General features: G+C 38.4%; 2 protein-coding genes across 2 annotated transcripts; both read right to left on the reverse strand.

Annotated features, from left to right (window-relative positions):
- Positions 1-3,659: 3,659 nt before the first annotated feature.
- praf2 (PRA1 domain family, member 2) lies at positions 3,660-7,107 on the reverse strand. The gene is made up of 3 exons (XM_066644045.1): positions 6,927-7,107; positions 5,715-5,932; positions 3,660-5,248 (listed from the first exon to the last, which is right to left on the reverse strand). The coding sequence occupies exons 1-3, from the start codon at positions 7,100-7,102 to the stop codon at positions 5,109-5,111; spliced, it is 534 nt and encodes a 177-aa protein (XP_066500142.1). The 5' UTR covers positions 7,103-7,107; the 3' UTR covers positions 3,660-5,108.
- Positions 7,108-8,081: 974 nt separating this feature from the next.
- Positions 8,082-11,946, reverse strand: timm17b (translocase of inner mitochondrial membrane 17 homolog B (yeast)). The gene is made up of 6 exons (XM_066644254.1): positions 11,912-11,946; positions 11,240-11,339; positions 11,081-11,144; positions 9,728-9,856; positions 9,191-9,301; positions 8,082-9,101 (listed from the first exon to the last, which is right to left on the reverse strand). Exons 1-6 carry the CDS (start codon positions 11,935-11,937, stop codon positions 9,013-9,015), a joined length of 519 nt encoding a protein of 172 aa, XP_066500351.1. The 5' UTR covers positions 11,938-11,946; the 3' UTR covers positions 8,082-9,012.
- Positions 11,947-12,011: the final 65 nt, after the last annotated feature.

A 12,011-nucleotide genomic window follows, 5' to 3' on the forward strand; every position in this document is an offset into this window, starting at 1 on the left:
AAGAGGAAGCCATTTCTAAGCAAGCTGTCAGCAAGATGTCTGTTGAGTGTTGTAAAAAGAAGGGGGATGCCACACAGTGGTCAAAAATGGCCTTGTCCCAACTTTTTGGGGATTTGTTGATGCCATGAAATTTTGAAACAACATATTTTTCTCTTAAAATGATACATTCTCTCAGTTTAAACTTTTGATCTGTGATTTGTGTTCTATTTTGAAAAAAATATTAGATGTTGGCATCTCCACATCATTGCATTAAGTTTTTATTCACAATTTGTATAGTGTCCCAGCTTATTTGGAATCCGGTTTGTATTTTAGAAACCTGACTAATATCTAATAAGCTAGTGTGAAACAACATAGAACATATGCTAATTTGCTCATTCTGAAAAAGTGTACAATGACAGGCAGTGTTATACTTAGCCTAATGTTTCCAAAGGTAAAATGGTTATTCTCTACCACGGAAAGTCTTTCTCTCTCTCTCTGTCTCACACACACACACACAAAGACAAACAAACACCAAAAAAAAAACAACAGAACGACCTGAATGAAGGATATTTCCATTCCACCAAGGCAAGGGCAGCCATACGGATGGGGTTACTGAGGGTGAGGCAGCACAGTGCTCTGGGTGCTCGTAGTTTGGACTTGTTAGCTTGCATCTGTTTTTTGGCCCCTCCGGTCCTCTTTCGGCTCCCTGCAGAACCTGTCGAGTTGAGGGTGTCCGACTTGTGGAGGTCCCCCACGACCCCCACTGCAGAGCCATCTGACAGGAAGACCAAAAACACCATTTACACCAGGATTTTCAAAGCCCACTTTGAGTAAGGGGTTATGGGTCTTGCCTGATATTGGCCTGGTAGCAAGATTATTACTTCCCTGTGCATGTTGACAGTAAAAATGGAGTTGGACATGAATGACTTGTTCTATATATGATAGAGTGAAAATGAAAATAAATGACAAAATATGGGGTTTTGCGCAGCATAACACGTTATAAAACATCACTTTGAAATAATGGCCACATCTGAACATCTGTTGGATGTATTTTTGGATCATTAATTTTAATCTGTTGGATCATTATTTTTAATCAGTTGACGCTGATATAATTCCAATATCATTGTGCATCTTTTTTATTTAATATACCTGCCCTCAAAGCACATTATTAGTTAATGATAATTTACTGCTTGAGCTGAACAAAGTTGGTGCATCAAACTGTGCCAACTGGCAATACAACAGGAGCAAAGAAAACATATGGCCAGACCTAGATACCTCTACAGAAAGGTGCCTTGTATTGGATTGGACAGATGTGACCTAGTTCTACATAAGAACTCCACCAGCCCCAGAACATCTGAGAAAGCTCAAAGACTGAAGGCCACTAAAGGCTGTATGATGACTTTATAGTGTCAGCAAAAATGAACAAAAACTGATGACCTAAGGATTACATTTAGTGGGCTAATTTTGAGTTTAAGTCTATGCCCCATGGATATTACATTTAAACTGTAATTTAAAGAAGAAATATGACTTTCAAAATTTTAGCATAATGATATCATTAAGATACAGGCCAGAACAACGCCATTCAGGGTGATCTTTTGTGAAATGCTCCATTTCAGATAAAAGCAGACTCAGCAAAGTATAAAACGAAGCTGAAAGGAACCAGATGTCCAAAACAATTAATATATTTAAAAGTTACTTCAGTAGAAATTATTACATTAAATAGCAACAAATACGCTGCTATATGAGATGTAGGATATTTTAAGCAGAATTAAAGTTTAATTCTGCTCAGTATAACATTGACACTATTTATCATTATAAAATATATATATATACATTTTCAGAAAGCATCTGTAAATGTTTAAGACACCATGACCTCAAATTTCCATCTGTAGTTTAATTTTAGGAATAGGCAGAGTACACCAAACCTATCTTAATGTCTTTGTTTTAATCTCAATAACCAAATTGTACGGAATTATATATGTCTTGCCTCACCTTTAGCCGAATCCATTTCTGCAGCGTGGCCACCTCCTCAGCTGACCAGTTTTAATAACTTCTCAGCATTAAATATATTTCACCTCCTCGTTGAAGAAAGCGAAGCTCCTCTGTTCTCTTCTACACCAATCATACACGAACATTTTTCAGTCACAACAGTCTATTCCACCTTAAAAAGTGACACAATAAATTAGCTACAAAAGTTTACATGTTCCGTTGCGATTAAAGAAAAGCCAGCAGTTAGTTAAAATTAAAGTTGTGGTTTAATATTGTTTCCTGAGGCTCTGTAACAGTTCTGTGTAGTAGGCTAAGCTTCATGTCGGGGATTAGTCCGTTTGAGCTGGTTAACGGGATGACCATCAAATCTTCTTCAGGGAGGTGGGGAGAGGACAAATACCTCCTCGGTCAGTCAAACTTTTTCAACAAAATGTTGAGAATATTTCAAATTTCAATGAAAACGAACCTGAAACTATTTAATTACTAAATAACTATTTTTAATTACTAAAATAACTATTTTAGTCACACGTTTAACCTCTTAATTTCCCGCTCCACCTTAAATGCAACGGTTACCAAGCTGCCGTCCGTTACATTGCGGCGCGCGTGGCAGTTGTGTAATGTATCAGTAAGTAAAATAAAAGTACGTTTAAAACACATATGCTTAAGTTTCAGATAAATATCACATAAAAATGTTCTTAAAACATTAAATACACTTTTTAACTCTGACGTGTGTTCGTGTTGCATCAGAAAATGTATCATTAGCAAAACAAACATTCAACGCAATGGCTGAATATTTAAAACAGTAGATTTACTTAAAAAAGGTTCTGATGTCACAAACTACGGCACCAATCCTGTGAACGTTGGAGGCAGGGAATTTTTGGTACAAGCAAGTGATGGGCTATTTCCATAAATCTGTACAAACAAAGGCAAAGTGTAGCATTTTATCTAAGCCACTTTGGCATTAAGGGATTTTAAATAAACCTGTCATTTTGAGGAACAGTGATGAGTTGCTGGGTGTTTATTTGTTGACTAGAGGTGGGTCTGGTCAAATAGATGAAAACCATATTTTATTTTCAAATATTATCTTTAAAATACATCAGGAGACTTGTATTGCTATGCTACCTGCTAGAAAACAAATAAGTTGTGTTGCACACTATAATACTGATCAGCAAGCATGGCCATAATGGGTGACCGACCTAAACCTGGACCTGAACATCTCATTCCTCTCCAAGACATGTTCGAATCTAACATTCCACAGGAAAACATCAGAATGTCCTGCAGAATTGGGATATTTTCATTCTTTTACCGAGGAGACTTTTCATCAGTTGTGAGGCCACTTTTACAGTTCAAAACTGACATGGCCAAAAGTAAATTTTTATAAAACAACAAGTAACAATGTTTATATTAAATTTATAAATCGCATATTAATCCTAATTTGTTCACCCCAAATCACGCAAGATTTTTCTTTGTCTGTCTTTATAGATTAGCTGAGCGCCCCCTTCTGGAGACAAACAGAAACACTCTCTGGAATAAATCAAAATAAATATTAATGTGTCAAGCTTGAGGTTCATGGTGTGTCAGTTTCATGCACCACACAGTTAAAGTTAAATATGGTTTTTCATTCTATGGAAATCACTTTAAAATCACTGTAAGGAGTTAAAAATGAATTCAGGACAAGGAAACTTGTGTTATAAATTTTAAATACATACTGCATGACAGAATTCACAGAAAAGTTGCAGAACATTTTGCACACTTACAAAAGGCAGACCTGGCAAAACAGAAAACAGAGAGGCACAAAATATCCCAACACCAAATATATATATATATGTATTTAAAGTGAAATTCTACCAGTCCTTCAAATTTTCTGCAGTTTTTTCCTTTTTTGTGAAGATGAAAACAAAGTCAAGACGAGCAGCTTGGTGTGAAATGCTACATGCTACAAGAACTTACACAAACCGCATTAATCACAATGGTGTTGATAGGAACAAGACATCCAAATACTTTATAATAACGCCTCAAAGCAAATGTTAGCAAAATGCCAGAAGCAAAATAAATGGCTAAATTTGTGTCACAGACATCACCAACTTTGGTTCCTACCATCACCACTGAAAAAAAGAAGTTGGAAAGGTCCTCTGCAGTGCACTATTTCACAACACACTACATGAATGACTTTTTTTTTCACTACAATGACTTAATTATGTAGAAAATTTGAGATATTTGTAGACGTCCCCTTTAAATTATTATCTGTAGCATCCTGTACTCTTGTCAAGTTATTACATGCTCTGACAGCTGTCCCTAAAATTTGAAGGAATAATACTTGAGTATTAATACAGTTTAATTCACAGATTTGAAATGTTTTTCCCGAAGGCAGGCAGGCTACACATACTATGGCAGAGATTCATTGTGGCATGTTTTGAACATTCAGGCCTGCAGAGGGAGCAGAATTTTAAAAAATGTGCTGTGTAAACAATTTATCTCAATACACTTCATTAAAGTACTCACAAAACATTCTGAACATGAACTCAAAAGATCACAACATGTAGTGCGCAATGGAAATCGGAATAATTAAGAGCACTGTACAATATACTGTTTTGCATTAAGAGCAGTATATGTCTTGATTAGTGTTTGTGTGTCATACTCAGGAATAATACATATGACATGATTTGAAGTACGTAGTACTGTTGGAATGATTATGGTAATTAAGTGCAATATGTGAGGAAATAACTCATCAGTGTACTGATGAAAAATGAACGCACTATGGAGGCATAATGGGCTGTTATAGGCATAATATCAATGTGTGCACAAGAACAACAAAACACATTGCAAATAATGGTAAGTAATGGTAATGTTTGGTTTACCATTTGTGAAACCTACTTCAAAAGACACTAGGTGCCCATTTAACGTGTGATTTTACTTACACAACCTTCAAATAAAACGCAAGTTATACTTCATTTAAGTGTGTCCCAGCCTTCCACCTGAGTATGTCCCACCCAGAATGAACTTATATCCCCCTCCCCTAGACCCTCCCTGAATAAGCTGGGGAACAATTGCTTCATAATGAAAATATACTGCTAATATTGTTGATCATAGCAGGCCCTAGAGGAAGGTTACTTAAGACTGGTTGGCGACAGGGATGTAGACTATGACCCTGCTTCTTGCTCCTGACCGAGTGCCTCCAGTAGCAGGCCCATGGGTGTCCTCTTTAGTCCTATGCTCTCCAGCTTGTTCTCCACTTTGTTCTTTAGGTTCCGCATCCTCATTGAAGCATGGACCAGAATCACTGGAAGGAAAGTGTTCAAACAGAAGAATTAATACCATGGCCTAAATCTAAATGTTGAAAAGTTATTGAACAGAGCTCCATCACTCTCAAGGAGTCCATTCCAATGCTTCACAGCTCAGTGCTGGAGGGATTTATTCCCCTTTAACCAATGCTTGGCACTGGGCCTGGTGACGCTAATTTCTCTGCCGTTTCTACAAAGCATTCCATTCTACTGGAAGACATTTTTTAGAGTCCACCATCTGCGTGTGCAATCAAACACCTACTTCAGAAAGTGCGTGTTAAAGAAGCTGATTTCACTCATTATAAAGCGTGTCAACTGATGGTATTTAATGTACTGAGTTACTATGTAATAGTCATTCTCCACTAACACACTGAAAATGGAACATTCACAGCTTGGATTATGTCTTAATGGATTACGCCCAATGCCTAACACTTTACAGAATGTTGAGTACTGAAATATACTAACATAATATTGGGAAGGTGATGCCAAAAAGGAACACCGCAACCTCTCCAAGGACGGACACCAGGAAGTAGCTGGAACCTAAGATGGCCACTAGACAGATAGAAGGGTGGTTCCTCCTGAAGCGTCTGACTACAGCTTTGTTCTCTGCAGCCCACACAAAGCCCAAAAAAACCAGGACCACAACAGTCGCACCGAGGATGAGCTGAAACGGCTGGAAGTACCTGAAGAAGGTAAAAGGTAAAGGAAGAATCATGAGGTGAAAGTTGAAATAAGTGAAACATGGGTGGTGGATATGATGACGTATAAACAAACACACAAAAGGACAACTTAATACATTAATACTTTCATGTAAAACCAGGACATATCTAAGATTGATACAAATGTTTATATGGGAACTGAAAGCAATTTGGTCAGGGTGAATCTAAATAGAGCTATTCCTCCTAACCACTGAACAGAACTGAGAAGCTTGAGATTGTGAAAAAATGTAATATAATATTAGATTTTGAAGATATTTCCTTATTCGGTACATCTGTCTAGAGGTCATTTCAGGTTGCCTGCTGTGCTGTGCTTTGTCACTGATGTTAAAATCTCCCCCTGTCATTGATTAAACCCCTACAACTTGCCTCTGTATATTAGCTTCATATATTTAGGAGTTATTTCACAGAAAACAAAACTTCCTTGATGCTTTAAAACTGGGTTAAATATAGCTCTACATGTCCATTTAGTGTGCACAGATCTATTAGTCTCCTCCTCTATCTCCAACAACCCCTTTGCTGCTTTCTTAAAGCTCAAAAGCCCCACCCTGCACACTGACGTGATTGGTTCCTTAGGTTTATGACATAAGAATCCCTGGCTGTCAGGGTCCTCCTGTTTGAGAATATATTTGGAACTATGCCATTTCAAAGCAGAAACGCTCTGCCATGGTTTTGACTGCTTATGTTTCGCTCATGATTTTTAAATAATGAGGGTGTATTTATGCTTATGAGTTTTAAATAATGAAGAGGTATTTAACTATTGAACAGTAAACAGCACAAGACCATCACTACAAAAATACACCAAATAAAGCATAAACTAGCCCTGTCTGTTTGTTAGAAGATAAACTATAGTCTGAAGCAGCTGCATATTTCAGAACCTTTGTGAACCCTAACACAACACAAAAATGAATACAACAGATGTAGCAGTGACTGAATGAACACGTCATTGTTGTTCCCTTACCCAACCAGTAGCAGGAAAACGAATGCGGACAAAATATAGTTAGTCTGGTAATACAATAAGTTATTAATAATCCGGTTGTTCCATCTCTCTAAATTACGAATATCTGGCGCGGCGAATCGGGCCGAGCTTAAAACAAAATCATCCAGACTTCGCAGAGGCGGAGGCTGAACGTCCATTTTTGAACGCCTCAACAGAACTACATTACCCAGCGTGCACCGGACAGAGCCCAGCTCATTGAACTTCGTTTTTAAACAGCCTACACAACATTATTTCCACGTTCACGTCCAACACCCACTCCAGTGAAAACACATTTCGCCTGACTGTTTAACATATCTGTTAATATAAGGTGTTTTTATTCACTAGAAAATGTATCATAAGTCAAATAACCAGTCAATACAATGGTTGACGTGGTCTAACCTGTCCCAAAGACAAGAGCAAAGTCAAACCCAGAATCACAAACTAAAGGAACCAATCCAGTCAACCTGTGGATCAGAACTTGGTTGCTGCAGGTATACATATATATATATATTTTTTTTACATATATATATATATTTTCATTAATTCATTATCTGTAACCCTTATCCAGTTCAGGGTCGCGGTGAGTCCAGAGCCTACCTGGAATCATTGGGCGCAAGGCGGGAAAACACCCTGAAGGGGGCGCTAGTCCTTCACAGAGCAACACACACATCCACATTTACTCAGACACTCATTCCTACGGACACTTTTGAGTCACCAATTCATATATAAAACCATTTTACGGATTATAGGTGGAATATTTTAGAGAAATATATTTCTATGCTATATCTGTACACTTATCACTCCATAGGGTAACTGTAAATATCTTAAAACACAAATATTGAAAACTCTCTCCACATAGTGGATAAGCACCCATGTAAACTTGTGTGCATCATTCGAAGAGAACAGGCTCTTTAAATGAATAAATAACATTTTAAAGCTGTAATTTTGGATCATTTCTTTTGGTAGTGTCTTCATAAATATTTCACAGAATGTAAAGGACAGCTGCAGTATTCAAATTATATATATATATATATATATATATATATAAAGAAAAAATAGATACAGAAACCATGTGCAAACTGTGTTAAATACAGCAGCATTAATAAAAATACGAAGGCTCCATTAATTCAACCATAAAATATTTTATTTATACATCAACATACTCTCATTTCAACATAAATAAATAATTCCTCATCAAAAACTACTAAAACAGACAAAGACAGCCCCTTCTACAAGATTTAAAGCCTTCAGAAAGATGTAAATAGAGAGTGAAAAATGAAGGGCATCAGTAGACTGGACAGTAAAAATGTAAAATATGATCAACTAATATTTAAATGACCAAATATGAGAATGTAGGTGATGTGAAGGTCCTTTAATGTAGATTCCCCAGTCGTCAGCATGAATTATATCGATTTACTGAAACAGGAGTCTTTAATGCTAAGTACTGAGTAACAACCACTTGTGATTCATAAAACTTGAGTGAGTTACATGTCAGTTCCATGAGATTCTTTGTATCTAAAAGTACGACACAAGTTGTTGTAGTATTATTTGGTGTAGTCTTCTAAAGCATTATATCTTAACAGTGGCCATAGTGAAACTGGCTCTACGATAAAGTGCCACAATATGTCTTACACTCTGAATGTGGATGTTGATGAATGGTAAATATGTGAACAGAACAAATGAAAAAAATAGAGAAAAAATTACTTCCAATACGACTTGTGCTGCATTTCATACTAAATCATTGTTTTTTTTCAAATACACAATCATACCATTAACAATAATAAAACTAAAAATATCCTCATCAGGTTGATGTCTGTATATGCATCTCAAGCAAAGAAATGCTGCTGGAGCGTCCCTGTTCAATGAGAACAAATACTGATGTGTATATCACAGCTCATACATAAATAATAGTATTGTCTTTCTGCCCCTGAGCAATTACTAGAAAGGCAGACTTCAGGGAGGACAAGGTGAAGCTTGAAGTTGTCTCCAGAATGCACCTTAACATGTGAAGGTTGTACTAAAGCCTCCAAGTCTGCAGAGTCACAGTCACCATGGCAACACTGTAGATCTATTGGTACTGTCCGTATCCGCGGTTATCCTGAACGTGGCTTCCATCTTTAGGAGGAAGCTGGCTGGGGTCCTCCAGAAATGGAGATGCTGGAAAAAAGAGGGACAATTACATGAAACCAGAGCTTCCTCACTAATAGCAACCATTCCCAAATCATATTCAGTGGGGTTAGACTCACGGTTCTGGAACTGTTGTGCTGTGTATCTGGTGAGCAGGATGCCAAAGCCTTCAATCAGGGCCAGCAGAATGCCCCCCATCATGGCAGAGCCCACCATAGCCAAAGGACCACCTGAGAAAACACACACATTTCTAGTTCAAAGGTGATCAAGCATGTTCTATGAAATAGTCTTCCATTTTTCATTAAGTCTTCTGCCACATTAGAATGCTTTATGACAAACTTAAAAACTCAGTGTTTACATCTTCTTAGATATTATGTCCTGGTTGTTTTACTTTCATTGCTTCCATTTGATTCTACTGGCTGGTTTCAACTGATTCTGGCTCAAGCAGTATTTTAAATACTGGATATTTGCTTGGTTTTAATGTGATCTTACTGTGAAGTACTTTGGCCCACACTTGCTGTCTTTTAAATATGCTTTATGAATAAAAGTTATCTTTTCTTTTCTCCTTCTGTAACATGATGTGAGTTGTAAGTTCCTCTGATTTACTGCATTTACTAAAGTTAACAACAGATGGTCTAAAACTGTTCGAAACTCACTGCGTGATGCTAGGATAGCTCCGGTCATGGCTCCGCTGGTGATGGAGTTCCACGGGTCCTCTTTGCCTCTCAGGCGCACCAGGCCGCAGTCTATGGTTGAGAAGAGCCCTCCCCACACTGCAAAACTACCTGCAACACACAGCATTTCAGTACACTTTATAGTCAGCTTGAATACTGGATATAAAATAAGATACTTGATGCAATATAGTATCAGTAATACAGTAATATATAGTACAGGTTTCACAATATGAAACATTTTACAATATAAACCCTGCAGTATTGGGCGGCACGGTGGTACAGCAGGTAGTGTCGCAGTCACACAGCTCCAGGGACCTGTAGGTTGTGGGTTTGATTCCCGCTCCGGGTGACTGTTTGTGAGGAGTGTGGTGTGTTCTCCCTGTGTCTGCGTGGGTTTCCTCCGGGTGACTGTCTGTGAGGAGTGTGGTGTGTTCTCCCTGTGTCTGCGTGGGTTTCCTCCGGGTGACTGTCTGTGAGGAGTGTGGTGTGTTCTCCCTGTGTCTGCGTGGGTTTCCTCCGGGTGACTGTCTGTGAGGAGTGTGGTGTGTTCTCCCTGTGTCTGCGTGGGTTTCCTCCGGGTGACTGTCTGTGAGGAGTGTGGTGTGTTCTCCCTGTGTCTGCGTGGGTTTCCTCCGGGTGCTCCAGTGTGTGTGTTGCCCTGTGAAGGACTGGCGCCCCCTCCAGGGTGTATTCCTGCCTTGCGGCCAATGAGGTAGGCTCTGGACCCACCGTGACCCTGAACTGGATAAGCGGTTACAGATATAAATGAATGAATGAACCCTGCAGTATCATACATATTACTGTGTTTAACTTTGTAAATGATCTTTCCTTAATAAACAGGTTCATAATCTGTTGGTTTAGTAACTTGTAACCTTTGTTCTCATGCTGGAATATACAGCCTTTTTACTTAAGCATTATCTGATGTAAACATTACAGTCTCTGATAGGAACACAGTAGAGCGTACACTTGTAAATACGCTACCTGTATAAAAGTGGATCCAGCAACACTGATACACCCATAATTGTACAAATTCATTTATCAGCAATGATCTATTGTGAACATGGTCCTAGTTGCAGAACAGTTACAAGTTCTGCCACATTTCTGCTCTGAGTTTCATATTTTTACACAACAAATGACTGAGGATAATGTGATCACTTGATTAACAATGCCCCCGGCATCTTTTATCCATAACTGGCAACATTATCACTTATGGCTGAATTGCTGAATCAAGGGAAATACTCATACACTCTCTACGTCCAGGTCAGTCTGTGCTCATCTATAAAGAAATAAAAAAGCAGTAGAAAAATAGAGGAAAAAAATAAAAAAATAACACACCGCCAATCTGTGGGGCTCGAATTCTCACAGCGTTCGCGCTGCCTTTCAGCCTGTGTCGTACACCCTGAGAAAAAACTTGTGATTAATAAAAAACCAGAGACACACAATATAAAATCCCTTCAAATCAATAATTGAGTATTAAATATAATAATAAAATACCACAGGTGCATTCCGAAAGCCTTTGATGGTCTGAAAGACACCGCCACCGATGGCCCCCATGGTAAAAGCACCACCACAATCATCTACTATTCTCCATGGACTAAGAGAGACAGAGAGATAAGGAGGAAGGAAATACAGAATGAGAAGAAAAAATACAGCAAAAAGAGAGAAACAAGACAGAAAATAGCAAGAAAGGGAAAAATAAAGATATATGAAAAAGTGAGGACAAACAGGAGATAGGAGGTGGGTAGGACAGAGGGGATAGAGATAAATGAAAATGAAACAAGAGAGAACGAACTTTTGTTAGCAGAGAATCGCATAATCCGGATTACACTGTCAGTCATTATCTACACTGTAATATAATGCTTCAACTCTTGATCCAGCAGTGTTTATATTGCGCTAACACAGCTCTCAACAGAAGTGTACACTGTGTATTAACCCATTTACTGTCAGAGAGAACCCTGGTGGACTACAGAAACCCGGACACTGACAAAGAAATCCTGTTTACAAAGAGTGTGTACAGACAGAGAGAACACAGATCTAGGGAAACCTGGAACCGAGGTACAAATAGAACGAAAAACAACATCATAGCAGCGAGTAAACAAGTGGGTATTCCCTGCTGAGCGGAGTGTGTTTACAGTAACAGTGAAGCTATGACAGTTTGTACTTTACCACGGTTCTCGGGCATACTCCTCCATGATCACCCGATGACGTCACAGTACTGACGCAACCGCCTTAGTTGTTGTTATTTAGCGCCATCTACTGCACCCTC

The sequence above is a fragment of the Hoplias malabaricus genome, chromosome 14, assembly GCF_029633855.1.
Source record: "Hoplias malabaricus isolate fHopMal1 chromosome 14, fHopMal1.hap1, whole genome shotgun sequence".
In the NCBI taxonomy this organism is placed as follows: Eukaryota; Metazoa; Chordata; class Actinopteri; order Characiformes; family Erythrinidae; genus Hoplias; species Hoplias malabaricus.